The sequence below is a fragment of the Osmerus eperlanus genome, chromosome 7, assembly GCF_963692335.1.
Source record: "Osmerus eperlanus chromosome 7, fOsmEpe2.1, whole genome shotgun sequence".
Classification (NCBI taxonomy): Eukaryota; Metazoa; Chordata; class Actinopteri; order Osmeriformes; family Osmeridae; genus Osmerus; species Osmerus eperlanus.
The window spans coordinates 21625300-21641318 of NC_085024.1; the positions used below are offsets into that span (position 1 = coordinate 21625300).

At 49.2% G+C, this 16019-nt stretch overlaps 3 protein-coding genes across 4 annotated transcripts in view; 1 reads left to right on the forward strand and 2 right to left on the reverse strand.

The window, feature by feature from the left end:
• Window positions 1–4238, reverse strand: part of polr3c (polymerase (RNA) III (DNA directed) polypeptide C) — a 4250-nt gene extending 12 nt beyond the window's left edge. Inside the window, exons 1-14 of the mRNA XM_062465972.1 lie at window positions 4089–4238; window positions 3759–3905; window positions 3351–3615; window positions 2772–2990; window positions 2559–2635; window positions 2337–2447; window positions 2031–2204; window positions 1875–1926; window positions 1319–1379; window positions 1040–1190; window positions 845–946; window positions 666–715; window positions 416–565; window positions 1–268 (exon numbers count right to left, since the gene is read on the reverse strand). The exon at window positions 1–268 is cut by the window's left edge and continues 12 nt beyond it. Coding sequence (XP_062321956.1) covers window positions 190–268; window positions 416–565; window positions 666–715; window positions 845–946; window positions 1040–1190; window positions 1319–1379; window positions 1875–1926; window positions 2031–2204; window positions 2337–2447; window positions 2559–2635; window positions 2772–2990; window positions 3351–3615; window positions 3759–3905 — 1638 coding nt within the window. The 5' untranslated portion in view covers window positions 4089–4238 and the 3' untranslated portion in view covers window positions 1–189. The remainder of the gene's footprint in view (window positions 269–415; window positions 566–665; window positions 716–844; window positions 947–1039; window positions 1191–1318; window positions 1380–1874; window positions 1927–2030; window positions 2205–2336; window positions 2448–2558; window positions 2636–2771; window positions 2991–3350; window positions 3616–3758; window positions 3906–4088) is intronic.
• A 776-nt stretch (window positions 4239–5014) lies between these two features.
• On the forward strand, window positions 5015–9963 carry gba1 (glucosylceramidase beta 1). Of its 2 annotated transcripts, none has more exons than XM_062465975.1 (13): window positions 5015–5160; window positions 5370–5452; window positions 5577–5768; window positions 6123–6269; window positions 6366–6499; window positions 6720–6892; window positions 7224–7313; window positions 7518–7665; window positions 8024–8248; window positions 8643–8806; window positions 8926–9042; window positions 9119–9238; window positions 9320–9963. In XM_062465975.1, exons 2-12 carry the CDS (start codon window positions 5377–5379, stop codon window positions 9222–9224), a joined length of 1572 nt encoding a protein of 523 aa, XP_062321959.1. In that variant the 5' UTR covers window positions 5015–5160; window positions 5370–5376; the 3' UTR covers window positions 9225–9238; window positions 9320–9963. The 2 variants fall into 2 exon arrangements, with proteins under 2 accessions (XP_062321959.1, XP_062321958.1); XM_062465974.1 differs by having other exon boundaries at window positions 5029–5212; window positions 5373–5452; window positions 9119–9220.
• A 37-nt stretch (window positions 9964–10000) lies between these two features.
• rnf115a (ring finger protein 115a) lies at window positions 10001–15814 on the reverse strand. Its single transcript, XM_062465976.1, has 9 exons — window positions 15602–15814; window positions 13993–14051; window positions 13565–13619; window positions 12963–13303; window positions 12733–12801; window positions 12335–12407; window positions 12167–12260; window positions 11442–11557; window positions 10001–11131 (listed from the first exon to the last, which is right to left on the reverse strand). The coding sequence occupies exons 1-9, from the start codon at window positions 15797–15799 to the stop codon at window positions 11012–11014; spliced, it is 1125 nt and encodes a 374-aa protein (XP_062321960.1). The 5' UTR covers window positions 15800–15814; the 3' UTR covers window positions 10001–11011.
• Between the last annotated feature and the right edge of the window lie 205 nt (window positions 15815–16019).

The window sequence follows — 16019 nt, forward strand, 5'->3', positions numbered from 1 at the left end:
TATTTTATTACAACCCAGATTTTCCAGGCTACTTCAAAATTCTGACATACAATTTGATAAACTAAAATACACTCACCCAAGCAAACACTCCTGAACATAAAGGTTGTGACAAAATACTTAAAGTAGTGTACACTGGGTCCAGAGAGCGGGGAGACACTAATCTGCCACACTTCCTCTCATCTGCGTTCCTCAGCGAGTTGCAGTGGAGCTGATATAAGATTCTAGTAGAAAGATGGTCTCATCCACCTGGTTCTCTGTTGAGTCCAACCTAAAGGGAGGAGAGAGACAGGAGAGAGAGACAGGAGAGAGAGACAGGAGAGAGAGACAAGACAGAAGCCAGTGAGAACAGACCTCCGGACAGAGACCCTGTAACCCAGGCTGGTGTGGCTGGCTGTCACGGTAACGGCTGCAGTACTTGTTGATGTGGTGTCGTAGGGCCTCGAGCTGCTGCCTCTCAGCGGAGGTGATCATCTCCTCCACCTCGGTCAGCTGCTCTGGCTCCGCCCCGCTGGCCTGCAGGGACGCCAGGATGGCCTCGATACGCTGGGACTTCTCCAGGAGACGCCTGTCAATCACACACACACACGGCCAATCAACACGCAGAGCTCTCGGATGTGTGGGACCTCTTACACTCAGACTACAGCTGGAGACCCGAGGTCACTTACTTGTTTTCCTTGGTCTCGAACAGGCGCCTCTCGATTAGATTGGCCACGGTCTGAGAGAAACAGGAACAAGGGTCATGCGGTTCTATCGTCACGTAATACAGAAATGAGTTCCCTCATCCCAGGTGCTTATAAATATCTCCTGCACACTGAGGAGCAGAGCAGAGCATCTCCCTGCGTACCTTGTAGCAGTGCTGCAGTAGCAGCCTGGCAGCAGACAGCTGGTTCACAGTGTACAGGTAGAAGGTACGAGAGGGGGCGTGGTCAGGGGTCTTTGGGATTTCCTGAGGAACAGTAAATCAAGAAGTGAGCAGGGTAAGTGCAGAGGGCTTGTTGTTCAGTGTGTGTGTGTGTGTGTGTGTGTGTGTGTGTGTCACCTGTAGCTGGACTAGATTCTCTGACAGTAGGGTGTAGAGCATGTCTTTGGCCTCCTTTGCTGGGATCATGGCAAAATCTTCCACCTGCTTCTGTTCCAAGTGGCGTTTCCTTAGCAACAGCCTGAATATCCGTGCTGATCGGGAGCCAAACCTAAGGAACAGAATCAGATGGTCAAATCACACGCTAACTGCTATCAGCTACCACACAAGTTAAACAAAGACCCAGTCTGGCGAAGGTCAAATAGCTGCAGGTAAAATACACCTGCTCCTCTTCCTCACCTCTCCTGGACTACAGACTCCAATGTGGCCCTCGCCAAGTTCGTCAGCGCTCTGTGAAGATCTGAGAGACTGTGGTCAAGAAATAACCTCCTTTCCTGTGTTGTGGTTTGATTCCTCCGTACCACACTGCATGGGTGTGTGTAGTATAGACCATGTGTACTGTCAAATCAAATCTAAATGTATTTGTATAGCCCTTTTTACACGCAAGCATGTCACAGAGGGCTTCACATACGCCCATAGAACTGCCCCTCAACCAACCTAAACCCTCAGGGAAGACGAGGAAAAACTCCCAGAAAAACTCACTACAGGAGAAAAAATTTAAGAAACCTTGGGAGGAGCAATTCAGTGAGGGATCCCCTCCTCCAGAGACGGTGTGTACTATAGACTGTGTGTACTATAGACTGTGTGTACTATAGACTGTGTGTACTATAGACTGTGTGTACTATAGACTGTGTGTCCTATAGACTGTGTGTACTATAGACTGTGTGTACTATAGACTGTGTGTACTATAGCCTGTAGATCGTGTGTGCCACAAGTCATCAAAGTAAAAGGATACTGACGACGTACATTCCTCCCCCACTGTCGCCTGACCTTCCCACAAACTCCATCTGAGAAAATCACAAGATTAGTGGGAAAATCAGTGAGGAAGAGGAGAAAAAGGATCTCTCTAGATCTCTACTGGCAGGCAGGCTGACTGTGGGTGTGTGCTTACAGGGTCGTCCACCATGAGAGACAGGTACTGGTCCAGGATGGGACGACTGATGCTGTAGTTGGGTGGGAGGGTGCGGAAGATCTCATTGGCTGAGAGGGGCTGTGTGTGGGCGGCGCTGGGCGTGGTCGTGACTTCGCTCATCCGCAGAATGGTCCTCACTATCTCACTGCTGGTCTGTGGGAGGGGGGGGGGCAGGGGTGGAAGTAAAGGGTTGACAAAAGAAGACCAAATACTGTATTTCTGCCATCAAGTCCAGGTATTTAACGTTCCAGGTATTTAACGTATCTGTCTGTCTGTGACACTGACCTGGTCCAGCTTGCTGGCTACAGCACTGATGATGGCCTGGTCTCTGAAATGAAGGTGGAACCTTTCAAAGTTCACCTGCCAGTAGATCCCTTCATCGCCATACGTCTTCGACTGGAGCAACGGAAAACAAGATCACAAGTCAAGAAAGAGTGAAGAGACCGAGGCCACTGTTGTACTTCAGGGTCGTTAGAGGATGGTGTTCCGGGGGTCAGAGACACTCACCTCTGGGTCCAGCTTAGCCTTCTTCCCTGCTCTCTGGTCCTCTCCGTCTTCACTGGAACGACGCCGCTTTCCACAACCTAACCCAGACCAAACCCAGTGCGTGAGGAACCAAAACACTACAGAGTATTCACACAGAGGTGAGTTTCTCCAGGGCACCAGTGATAAACAAACACTAACAGCCTGAGATGGGTCACCGTGTAATCAAGTTGCTACCTGTAATTGTGATGCCTGGCAGTTTGTAACAGTCAGGGAAGCTTTCTGGTGAGGCGGAGGCAGCAGGAACAGCGGCAGAGGCAGGCGTGGCGGGGGTCGCAGGGGTAACAGAGGCAGCAGTTTTTGTGTTGGTCACTGGAGGGCAGCGCTGCAGGAAATGCGTCTCCACCAGTTTAGAGAAGACATTCACCACCTCCCCGTACTCCATACTGCGACCCTCTACAGGGAAGAGAAGAAGAGACCTGAAAACATGTCGTACGCTTCCCCTTTCCCAACCCTGGTCCTCAGGGACCCCAGTCCTGCATGTTCGACATGTTTACCTGCTCCAACACATCTGGTTCAAATGAATGGGTTGTTATCAAGCTCAGCAGAAGAAGCCTGGTAATGACCCATTCCTTAGGTCAGGAGTGTTGGAGTAGGGGAGCGAATAAAAAATGCAGGACATGGTGGTCCCTGAGGACCACGGTTGAGAAAGGCTGTCATAGAGAGACACTGATCCAGAATCACAAACTCTTATCCATCTCTGACTCGTCACACACACACACACACACAGGTTCGTAGTCCTGGAAACGAACTGACCCTCCATGTTGTGAGTGAGGCGGTCAGCCACGGTCCTGACGGTGGAGCTCATGGTCATGTGACCCCTCTGTAGAACCTCCTCTATGACTAGCTCTCCCGTGTCACCGTAGAGGGTCTTGGCCGTGTAGATGTAGCGTGGGTACCGCAGGATCCTGAGGATCCGATCGCAGCCGCTGCGGTACTCCGTCGGGCTGCCGGGTCCTCTGCGGCCGCAGCTGAACTCACAAGCTCCGTGCTGCATTAGCACGCACAGGGACTTCTTCACCTTGAGACAGACAGACAGGCTGCATCTGGAGGGGTAGCTACAGTCCTCTCTCCTGTGACTACTAACTCTTAACATGGAGTGTTTATAAATGTGTGCGTGAGACAGAGAGATGGGGAGAGAGACAGAGAGTGTGTGTGTGTTACCAGGTCCAGTGGGGTGCCGGTCTCATTAGCGATGGCCCGTAGGTTCTGTGTCCCGCCTCTAAGCAGCTTCGTGCCCACCTTCTCCACCACCTCACCGAAGTGCTCCTGCAGCAGCAGCCCGCACAAACGAACTTCCTGAGCCGTCATCTGCACGAGCAGAGAAGACAAATACACCAGACTTAACAGCCGGAAAACGCGTCAGACATACACAACAGTTTACCTGCTAGCAAATTAGCTACGTAGCACACGAAATAGTGGATCTCAACACATAGCTCAGCTACAGCTAGCTCAGTTAACTTAATACAGTTCTATTCCATGCGTCCCACAAACCTTATAAGATGGAGCATTCGCAAAGTCTGTGTAGTATCTCTGAAGATGTTAAAACGTGTAACAGCCCAACATTTAGGTTCACCACTGCTTGAAAACACAGCCGTCAGCCTCACATGTAGCCAGCCCATTGAAAGCTGGTTTCCGGTTGATTTCAATAGTCAAAATAAAAGTCCCAAGACAAACACTGTTCATTAAACCACCATCAAAAGTCAACTTAATTCCTCCAAATAGGCGAATGAATGCAAATAATGCAGCTAAAAAGATATAATAAATTACTAACAGGCCAAATAATTATAAAAAAGCAAGCACCGTTGATATAAAAAAGAATGTTAAGAAGTGTTTCAATCCGAATGCTTATTCTGAAGGCAAACTCACTCTCACGATTCTGTCACGTGTGACGTGGTCTCGTTGCATATACCAGTATGTATACATAATGTAGTTATATTCTTCCTTTGCCAATAAAAGTATTTTGTTCTGGCATTTAAAGCTTATTTACATGTATTTAGTCATGTGTGGCAGCGGTCAGCTGAGGACAGAGAGGAGGTACGTACAGGTAAATCTGTATTGCTTTATAAATGGCCAGACTATACAGTGGGGGAACAACTTTCCTCAGTTCTCCAGGGAAATCTGTTCCCCCTGTGTTCTCAGTGTAAAAGACTGGTGTTAGATTAAACTTGTTATACATAATGATCACAGTAACATACATCACCAGCATCACTGTATTGCTTTATACATGGTCAGACTGTCTGGATAAAATATACGATACGGTAAAAGTGATCTGAGACTTATTCACCATGGTTTATACTAGTAAGTTTAGACACAAATTAGTTATTTAAACTCAATAAATGAATTATGAAAAATAAATGTCGAGTGCTCCTTGACAAATTGAGACATCTGGCGGTTGGTGCGACACATTGCATGACGTAGGCAGCCAGCTTCAGTCATATGACCGCGCTGTCCTACATCCACAACTTCTGGAAACCCGGAAACTGTTGTCAACAGTGTCCGTTGGGATATGCATCGAACTTTATAAATAACAATCTGAAGTGACATGACGAAGACCGGAATTTGAGTAAGGCCAATTGTTTAAATGTTTAGCATCGAAGCTCTGTGGCGGTGCTGAGGTAACCGATTGTGTGTCTCCCGTAAAGTCTGTGTCAGCGAAATGAACGCAGCACCTGTGCCCATATTAACTGAGTGTATTGCAGATTTCGAGCATTGTCTAAGATGGTCATTTATTAACTACATAATTAGGCCTCATGAGATACCTTACTCTCCCAGCAGATAGATGATGGCATTGCCATTACCAGCAGCTGTTCTCTTACATTTAGTCCTGCTCACAGGAATAGCCACACTCTCCAATGGTAAGGTCGCTATCATCCATACATTCCTCTTGTAGTTGTGCAAAGTTAAGACTCTGTACGATAGCTTAGAATTCTAGTAGTTTTATCATTTAATCTATGGCGTTTGTGTGTATGTTTTCTCTAGGTAGCAACGAGTGCATGGCCCGTGACTTTGGCCATGGCTCCGTGGTTTGTGAGTGTAACTCCACACACTGTGACAGTGTTGGGACAGACAGCTTGCCTGGGTTGGGTCAGTTTGCCTCCTACCTGAGCAGTAAGGCGGGCAGCAGGCTGGAGAGGGGTCAGGGGCGGGTCCTCCCAAACAGCTCTGGGACAGGTGAGGCACTGGACCCTAGCAGGTACACCAAGAGTAGGACGACAAAATCAGTGGCACCCACTTTTTTAATGTATTTATTTACCTGATGCTTTTAATCCAGAGTGATCAAATCAAATCAGGTGTCACATGTGTAGCTCTTTTGCGTGCAATGTCACAAAAGAGCTTCACAGTCGCCCACAATTTAACACTCATAACCAACCTAAACCCTCAGAGGAGACAAAAAAAAACTCCCACAAATTTGTGAGAGAGAAAAGACACAAACCGTATTTGACTAATATCAACTGTTGCAGTGGTCTGTTTGTAGAAAACTGCAGCTTACGCCCCTGTGTCTGTTCTTCCTCTGGATGCTCTCAGCTCTCAGGCTGACTATCGTTCCCTACCAGAAATACCAGCGGATCCGAGGGTTCGGTGGCTCCATGACGGACGCAGCAGCCATCAACATCCTGGCTCTCTCTGCAGGAGGGCAGGAGCAGCTGCTGCGGCAGTACTTCTCCCCCGAGGGTGAGTCTTCAGACGGAGGAGACAGGGGAGATGCCTGGCACAGCAATTCCTGCAGGCCTGAGATGACAGCTGGCTCTGCCTGTGTTCCCCTTGCAGGTGTAGGCTACAGTGTGGTCCGTGTACCCATGGCCAGCTGTGACTTCTCTACCCGTCTGTACACCTACGCAGACACGCCAGGAGACTACAGCCTGGAGAACTTCACCCTTGCTGCAGAGGACACCAACATGAAGGTATGAGACCTCTCTCTCTCTCTCTCTCTCTCTCTCTCTCTCTCTCTCTCTCTCTCTCTCTCTCTCTCTCTCTCTCTCTCTCTCTCTCTCTCTCTCTCTCTCTCTCTCTCTCTCCCCCTCCCTCCACTCATCGTATTGATTTAAAACACAGTTGGAGATGTCATCAGGACCCCTCACACCTCTCCCATGAAAGCTCGTTCCCTCCCTCCCGCCCTCCCAGATCCCCCTGCTGCAACGCGCCCAGGCCATGTCCCCCCGCCCTCTGTCTCTGCTGGCCAGCGCCTGGAGCGCCCCCGCCTGGCTGAAGACCAACGGTGCACTTACAGGGAAAGGCTCTCTGAAGGGCCGGCCTGGGGGGAAGGAGCACAAGACCTGGGCTCAGTATTACATCAGGTAAACACACTTCTAAACATCCTAAACACAGACCTGGGCTCAGTATTACATCAGGTAAACACACTTCTAAACATCCTAAACACAGACCTGGGCTCAGTATTACATCAGGTAAACACACTTCTAAACATCCTAAACACAGACCTGGGCTCAGTATTACATCAGGTAAACACACTTCTAAACACCCTAAACACAGACCTGGGCTCAGTATTACATCAGGTAAACACACTTCTAAACACCCTAAACACAGACCTGGGCTCAGTATTACATCAGGTAAACACACTTCTAAACATCCTAAACAGAGACTTGTACAGACTGATCATGTCTCTCTCAGGTTTCTGGAGGAGTACGCCAGACACAACCTGACCTTCTGGGCCGTGACCACTGGGAACGAACCCTCTGCTGGACTCATGACCAACTACAGGTTCCTCTCACCTCACCTCACTCCCCCAGCCTCACCTCACTCCCCCAGCCTCACCCCCCCAGCCTCACAGATAGATTAGAGGTGTTATACGATGTCAACCAGCGGCACTAGCGTAGCTGCATGTCAGTTATTTAACATCATAATAGATTCAAGTGAATGATAGATACCAATATATTTCTTTGAGGAGTGTGTGTCCTGCTGCAGTTTCCAGGCGATGGGCTTCACAGCAGAGGAGCAGAGGGACTGGGTTGGCTTGGACCTGGGCCCCGCCCTGCATGCATCGCCATACCCCAAAACACACCTGCTCATCCTGGACGACAACAGGCTGCTGCTGCCTCACTGGGCCAAAGTGGTGAGAGAGAGAGAGACATAGAGAGAGACATAGAGAGAGAGACATAGAGACAGAGAGAGAGACATAGAGAGAGAGAGAGACATAGAGAGAGAGAGACATAGAGAGAGAGAGAGAGACATAGAGAGAGACATAGAGAGAGAGACATAGAGACATGGAGAGAGAGACATGGAGAGAGAGAGACATAGAGAGAGAGAGACATAGAGAGAGAGACATAGAGAGAGAGACATAGAGAGAGAGACAGAGAGAGAGACAGACATAGAGAGAGAGACATAGACATAGAGAGACATAGAGACATGGAGAGAGTGTATGTGAGGAGTGGAGAGAGGTGGTGGATAGATGCACTGTGTGCTTTGTGCAGGTGTTGAGTGACGTGCGTGCGGCGCGCTACATCCACGGTGTGGGTGTCCACTGGTACCTGGACGGCTTGGTGCCAGTGGAGCTCAGCCTGGGCACCACCCACCACCTGTACCCCGAGTACTACCTGTTTGGCACGGAGGCGTGCGCAGGCTGGAGCCCCCTGGACCGGGGCGTGAAGCTGGGCAGCTGGGACAGGGCCGAGCAGTACGCCCACGACATCATAGAGGTCAGAGGTCACGAGGTCATACTGACGCGTTCATTCTCTCCTCTCTCGCCTACTTTATTTTCGTCCCTCAAATGCAACCTGATTCCTCGTCCGTTTCCTTCATTCATTTTGCATGTGACATTCACTCTCTAACGATTAGAAGGATTAGTTAAAGGAGATACGGCACACTGCCTCATAACTCCCCCCCCCCCCGTCTGCCTCCCCGCCCCCCCGTCTGCCTCCCCGCCCCCCCGTCTGCCTCCCCGCCCCCCCGTCTGCCTCCCCGCCCCCCCGTCTGCCTCCCCGCCCCCCCGTCTGCCTCCCCGCCCCCCCGTCTGCCTCCCCGCCCCCCCGTCTGCCTCCCCGCCCCCCCGTCTGCCTCCCCGCCCCCCTGTCTGCCTCCCCGCCACTGCAGGACCTGAACCACGGGGTTGTGGGTTGGACTGACTGGAACCTGGCTCTGGACCCCGGCGGGGGCCCCAACTGGGTCAAGAACTTTGTGGACAGCCCCATCATCGTGGACCCCAAACAAGATGTCTTCTACAAGCAGCCTACCTTCTATAGCCTGGCCCACTTCAGGTACCACCTGCTGGTCTGGGCCGGACACCAAGCTGGCCGTGGTCGATAGGTCGAGAGACGCCAGTTGTTCTCAAGTTACTGTTCAGTTTAACCCGATTCACGGTCCTCTGTCCCGACAGCAAGTTCCTGTTGGAGGGTTCTCAGAGAGTGGGCATGTCCTCCAGTCAGGAAACAGCTCTGGAAAGCTCCGCCTTCCTCAGACCCGATGGTTCAGTGGTGCTCACCATTCTGAACAGGTGGGAAGAGGTGCGCAGTTCTTTATGAATGGGGATCATTTATGTTTATCCATCTGAGTGTGTGTTTGTTTTGCAGATCCTCGTCAGATGTGAAGTTTGAGGTGTGGCATCCTGCTGTCGGGTTCATCTCCTCCTCCTCCCCTGCCCACTCTCTGCTCACACTGGCCTGGAACACACACTGACACACACACACACACTGACACACACACCTGGACACACACACCTGGACACACACACTGACACACCTGGACACACACACTGACACACACACCTGGACTCCACACTGACACACACCTGGACTCCACACTGAACAGGCCTGCTACTGGAACTGTATAATCAAGGTCATAGTCCAACTAAATCAGCATGAACCAACCACCTCGTACGACCTTCTTAACAGGTCCTGCACATTAGCGCTCATCAGTATTTGTGTGACACGACTAAAATGACAGTGTAGATCTGAACACTGAGGGATGTTGGTCCGCACGGGCAAACTTCTCTACCATCCAACACAACGGTGTGTGTGATTAAAGAACTACAGCCAAAGATTGTAATCAAGTTGACTGCTGTGTTTATCTGCACTGATCTCAACCTCTTTGAAGGTTGAAATAAGCTGTGATGTTTCTCTCTGGCCTGTGGTGATGCAAGAAACATTACAATGCAACAGAAACGTGCTTTCGAAATACTAGGGGTGGGGGATTTTTGTATTTTTTTATCTTGGAAAAATCGTTAATCGATTTATCGAATCGTGACTCCAAGAATCAAACCGTGAGGTACCAAAAGATTCCCACCCCTACGAAATGCCTTAACTGATCTTTTCCATTGCACATTTCAAAACTTTTGCTTGAATTCCAGTTTATGAATGATGCACAGTGCATGAATGGGACCTCCTGTTTTAATCCTGAATAAATTGTGTTTTGACAACACCCTGAACTTTTGGTGAGTGACTTTCAATGGCACATTAAATGTTACTGTTTTTTTATTCCTTTCTTTTTCAATTTATTAATACATCATACACATTTTCATTTATATAATAATATACATAGACTTTAATATCCAGAATAATATCCTAATTCACATTTGTTTCTCCATTCTCAAAGTTGTAGTTTTTTCTTCCAATAATTCCCCATTTTTCCATATTTTCCAATTCAAACCAGAAGTTGCTGGACTAAAATTATTTACATTAAAAAAATAGAGTGATAGAAATGTGAAACAAAAGACAAACTCATCAACAGAATAATAAAATGACAGAAGGAGGCAATCTGTTTGTAATATATACACCAGAATGAGAGGAATGACAGAGTGGAGGGGGAGAGGAGAGGCTGGGTTCCAAATCTGAAGCCTTGGTTCCTTCCTAGGTCCTTGGTCCCTTCCTAGGTCCTTGCCTCCAGAGGAAGAAGGTAAATTGGGGTGAATTTCAGTTTTACCTCAAGCCCCTTTTGTGCTCAGCAGTTTGAACACTTCACGTATTCAGTCCAAGTTTGGGGGTGAAGATGGGCGATGGTCCAGCCAAGTACAGACGTTTCCAGAGGGCCAAGGGCGTGCGAGGACAACAGTGCCCTGGAGAGGAAGAGGCCAGAGCGGGGTGAAAGAGACAAGGCTTCCAGGCTTGAAACATCACCTGGGTTTCCAAACAACAGTATTTTACAGCAGTGCATTTCAAGAAGGATGGAGGAGAGGGAATAAGAGAAACCAAAAAGAGGGGGTTTGACAGGGGAACAGTGGGCTGCTTTGCCATGATGCGACACAAGAGCTATTGCTTTATGTGTGTGTGTGTGTGTGTGTGTACATGGATAGAGACAGACGGGTTAGTAGGCAGGGTGAAGTTGAGATGATCGTCCTATGACTGGAGATGGTTCAAACAGAGAAGGATGAAGGAGGAGTTTCCCCCCCACCCTTGGAGGGGGCCGTTTGGGTTTGAGGGCCCCGTAGCGAGGAACGGGGGGGGTGGGGGGTGGAGAGGAGGTGCGTCTCAGAAGGACCATCTCTCCTGTGTGCGTGGATCCGTGGAGAGGGAGGGGGACTCTGGGGGGGGCAGGCTACTGCTGTCCTCTCCATTCAGACCCTTCCTACACACAGGACACGTGTCATGCTGGAGGGAGAGAGACAGAGACAGAGACAGAGAGAGAGAGAGAGAGAGAGAGAGAGAGAGAGACAGAGACAGAGAGAGAGACAGAGACAGAGAGAGAGACAGAGAGAGAAGGAACAAGGTGTCAAGCTGAGGAGAAAAGACACCAATGGATGCAGGGCTGCAATATCTTTATTCATACACATACACATTATTACTATCATACTGTTGTAACTACTTGAGAAGATCCTTATGCGAGTGTTATGACTATTTACAAAATGATCTGGATTCAGACTCCACCCCCAATGTCCCACCCAGCTTCCCCCTCCCTCACCATCTCCAGCCAGGGCACTATACAGTCCGAGTGGAAGAAGTGGTTACAGGGAAGCTGTCTGACCGGCTCCCCCACCGCAAAGTCCTCCTTACACACCGGACACTCCATACTGCAGTCTACAGAGAGAGAGAGAGACCGAGAGAGAGACCGAGAGAGGAGAGATCGAGAGAGGAGAGAGGGAAGAGAGAGGAGAGAGAGGGACAGAGGAGAGAGAGGGACAGAGAGGAGAGAGAGAGATGGGGAGAGAGGAGAGGGGGGGATGGATGAACAGAGTGAGGCAGGAGAGAGACATAGGAGAGAGAGAGACATAGGAGAGAGAGAGACATCAAGACAGTGGCTAGTTACTGATACACAAATAACTACTGCTTTTGTTGATGTTGATGTGATCCTGTGCTTTTTAAGTAAACATGATCATGACTTGAAATATATAAAATTGGCTTTTAAAAGGTTTTCTTCCCGGTAGACTCAACATGACGGCAGCGAGCGTGTCGTGCTAAATTCCTGAGTGGCCCGTTGAGGCTTTAAGACCAACAGGCCGCTCCCCGCTAATGACACAAGAAGGAAAGACTACAGCTATGTGGCCCTAGGCCAGAGAAACAGTATTACAGAGAGAGAGTCCTCATTTACCCCAATGCTATCAACTGCACTGCAGAAACCACAGTCAAGCTAACACAGATAATAATAATAAGGAGAATGGAAGGTGAGGAGAGGGAGGAGAGGCCCACCTGCTTGTTCCTGAGAGACGTGTACTGTGGGGAGAGAGGAGATCTTCTCCTTCTCTGCTGGGGGAGGGCCTGTGTTCTCAAACTGGCCTAATAACTACACACACACGCACACATTAGATACATGGAAGTTAGATACGGTAAAACTGTGTGTGTGTGTGTACCACTTACCTGTGTTATGACGGCATCCAGCCCTCCCTGGCCCCATGCATAGTCTCCTGGGTTTGAGTGCAACATCCCCGTCCTGACACACACACACACACACACACACACACACACACACACGTTCAGGTCCAGAGGTCTGAGACCACTAGTCAAGATATTTCCAGTTTTGAGTTCCATTCACTGCCCCCTTAGAAAATATTTCTTCTACGATTTGATGTCCTAACTTCTTGGGTTTTTATATGTTTCTGGATCCTCAAACCTTTATTTTTGTAGAAAATATTAGATATTTTCAATGTGGTTCAGTCAAAACATCAATATAAAGGTCAAATATCCTCCTGTCTATTATCTGTCTATTATCTATAAATCAATACAAGCATGTGACAACAGAGCAGTACACCTCTCACCATGACAGAGGAGGAGAGCCAGGAACTCCAGAGTTAGCAAACAAACCAGCCAGAAACTGCTGTACAATCCTGGAGGTAGAACACACACACACACATAAGACAGTGACAATCAGACCATAGATGATGTGGGAGGTGTTAAGGTAAAGGAATGCAGGGGGTGGGGGTGGGGCGAGAGAGAAATAGAGAGAGAGAAGGTGAGAGAGAGGAGAGAGATAGAGAGAAAGACTCACCCCTCCACAGCAGGCGAGCGGTCTGGTCTGTTGCTTGCCCTGGACCTGTACCTCCTCTGGCTGTGCAGGCGAGGGGGGCGCCCCGGACTCCAGTGCTCCCCTGCTCCCAACGGACCCCCCAGGGGCCCCCCCAACCCTGCTGGCACCGACCCCCCAATGGGCCCCCCTCCCAGCCCCCCTAGCCCCCCCAGCCCTCCCAGCCCTCCCAAGCCCCCCAAGCCCCCCAAGCCCCCTAGTCCTCCCAGGGGTCCGACGCCGCCCCCCCCGGGGACCCGGGGTTCTGAGTCTGGACTGTCCCCGTCTGCAGCGTAAGGTCGCTCCACGAACAGCAGGTGCCACAGCTGGGGGAGGGAGGGAGGGGGGCAGGGAGGGAGGGGGGCAGGGAGGGAGGGAGGGGGGCAGGGAGGGAGGGGGGGGGGGAGTTATCCAAGTGGAGAGGGGAGGACACAGTGTGGGAGAGAGATGGGGGGGGATCGGGGGAGGGGGGGTGAGACAAAGCAAAAACAAAGTACAGTTACAGTCACCCGTAGTATGTCTCCATAGCAACCCAACAACCCTCCCTGCCCCTCCCTCTCCCCTTGAGCCTGCAGTGCATTTTGTACCTCTGCAAACTGCGTAGCAGTGTCATCTATCCCGTTAGCGCCGCCCTCTAGGAGACTGAGGGAAACACAGGGGACAAGAGACGCAGCGTTAGAGACAAGCACGTCCATCCAATGGGATTAGAGCTCCCATCCACACACACACACACACACACAACACACACACACACAACACACTCCCATAGTCTTACCTTACCTCTACCCCCCTCCCCTGTTACGTGATGTTACATGATGTTACATTGTGCTACATGCTGTTCGATGATGTTACACTGTGTTACACAGTGTTACATGATGTTACATAATGTTACACTGTGCTACATGCTGTTACGTGATGTTACATGATGTAGCATGATGTTACATGATGTTACACTGTGTTACATGATGTCACATGATGTAGCATGATGTTACAGTCGTAAAAACTGAAACCTAACCTGGAATCGTCTGTTACTTCTTCGATGAACCCGGACTCACATCTCGGACAAATGTACTCCTGAAAATACATTGAAAAGGGGTGATTAGGCACGCAAACACATACACACACAACCTCTGCCAACCTGGTCTCTCACAAACACAGACAACTCAGAGATAAATGTGATAAAGGAGACCCTCGCTTTATTCAACTTGCTCTCACAGCCAATGGGATGCCACAGCCGGTATGACATCGCAGCCAGTATGACATCACAGCCAGTAAGACATCACAGCCAGTAATGACATCACAGCCAGTATGACATCAAAGCCAGTATGACATCACAGCCAGTATGACATTGCAAGTGTTGACAGTGCCTGACCCACATATCCTGGAAACCGCAGAGTCTGCAACAATCTCCCCTGACTGCTACTGCATTAGAAAGGTTCTTGTTTTTGTGGTGTAGCCTAACTAAGAGGTTTTGACAGATTGCAACTCGTCACTGATATCTAAAGCTCACAGAGTCCTTAACAGGAAGGTTTGACAGCCTGTTTGGGAGTGTCAACAGCAGGGTGAAGAATAAGGAAATACAAGCTTGCCTATGAGGGCAGAACTAGGCGGTCATATATGAGAAGTGGTAACCTTCAAAAAGTCCAGAGGAGTTGAGTGAAGAGTCCAACCAACCGCCGTTTAGTTTACCAGGAGACATTACATCTGGATGCACTGTCATGTCGGCCTTACCCTTATGCAGGTAGCTGCCGTAAATCCTGCTTCTAAAAGGGATGCAGACGGAATTCTGCACAGAGACTTACTCCTTGCAGATGCTATGTAGATGTACGACGAGGGCTAAACTGGGTGCGTGCGGTCACGAGGCATAGCAAAGACATGCCTCAGCATAGACAGACTGAGACCAGCATTATGATTTAGCCTCAATAGCAGGACGGGGCGTCGGAGGATTACCGTCCAGTAGTAAGTGGCATACTGACACAATGACTGACAGTCGAAACACGCGAGACAAATAAATAAAAAGGCCTAATCCACGTACATCGAGTATCTTGTGAACGCAGTGAAAAAAATATAAATACCTTTGTACTTTGATGTGTTGAGCGATCTAAATGTCACTTTCAGTTTAATTAAGACACTAACTATGATGAGGACAGCGTCGGACAGCCATAAAAGACATACCATTGCTAAGAAGAGCGAACCGACTGGTTTAGCTAGACAGCTAGCATTGTTGTTACACATCGAAACAAAACAAACACATACTAGTGATTACTTTTCTGACATAAGATCTGATTCAGTGGAAATTGTTGTCGAACAGACAGATGTTTAGAAAAATTCCCGATAAATAATGTCGGTCAATCTAACGTTAGTGACAGTCAAAGCGACAAAACGTAAACATCAACCAAACGTAGCCAGCTAGCTGACATTGGCTGCTAGTGCTAGCTAGCTAGATAGGTTAGCTACGCTATGTAGCTAGGTAGCTATGTAGCTAGCTCTACTGTAGCCTAGCTATCTTTATGCGATCAAGCACTCCGTAGCAGCGAAATAAATGCTTTTCGTGTCAACTGTCAATTGAGAATCACAAGAAAATGGTCTGAAGTAAAGAAGATGGATTGAACACGATGTCTTACCGGGAGCTTGGGATTTACTTCTCCCTTACAACAGTGACAGAAGAACCGATGCGGGGGTACAGCCGCAGCCTCCGCCATCTTCCCCAGAATAGCAGCACAATCGGTGACGTCGGTTCTCCAGGACGCCAGAGAGGCGGTCCGCCCCTGGGTCCGCCGACAGTCCGGTGTTCCGGAGAATTCAGTTCCCCTGTTCCCCATTCCTTGCGCGTGCGCAAAATCATGACGTTTTCTCTTGTTGCTTGGTTTAGCTGAATGTGATTTATATAATCGCGTGTGTTAGTTTATAGTGTACTCTACCTACTTTCCATGAGCATAAGGTTTCATGTATTGATGTTAATTTGCACTCAAATACAGGCTTTAACGAAATGAGCCAAAAAGCCCAAACCAATAGCCTCCATTTTCTTAATTATACATTCTT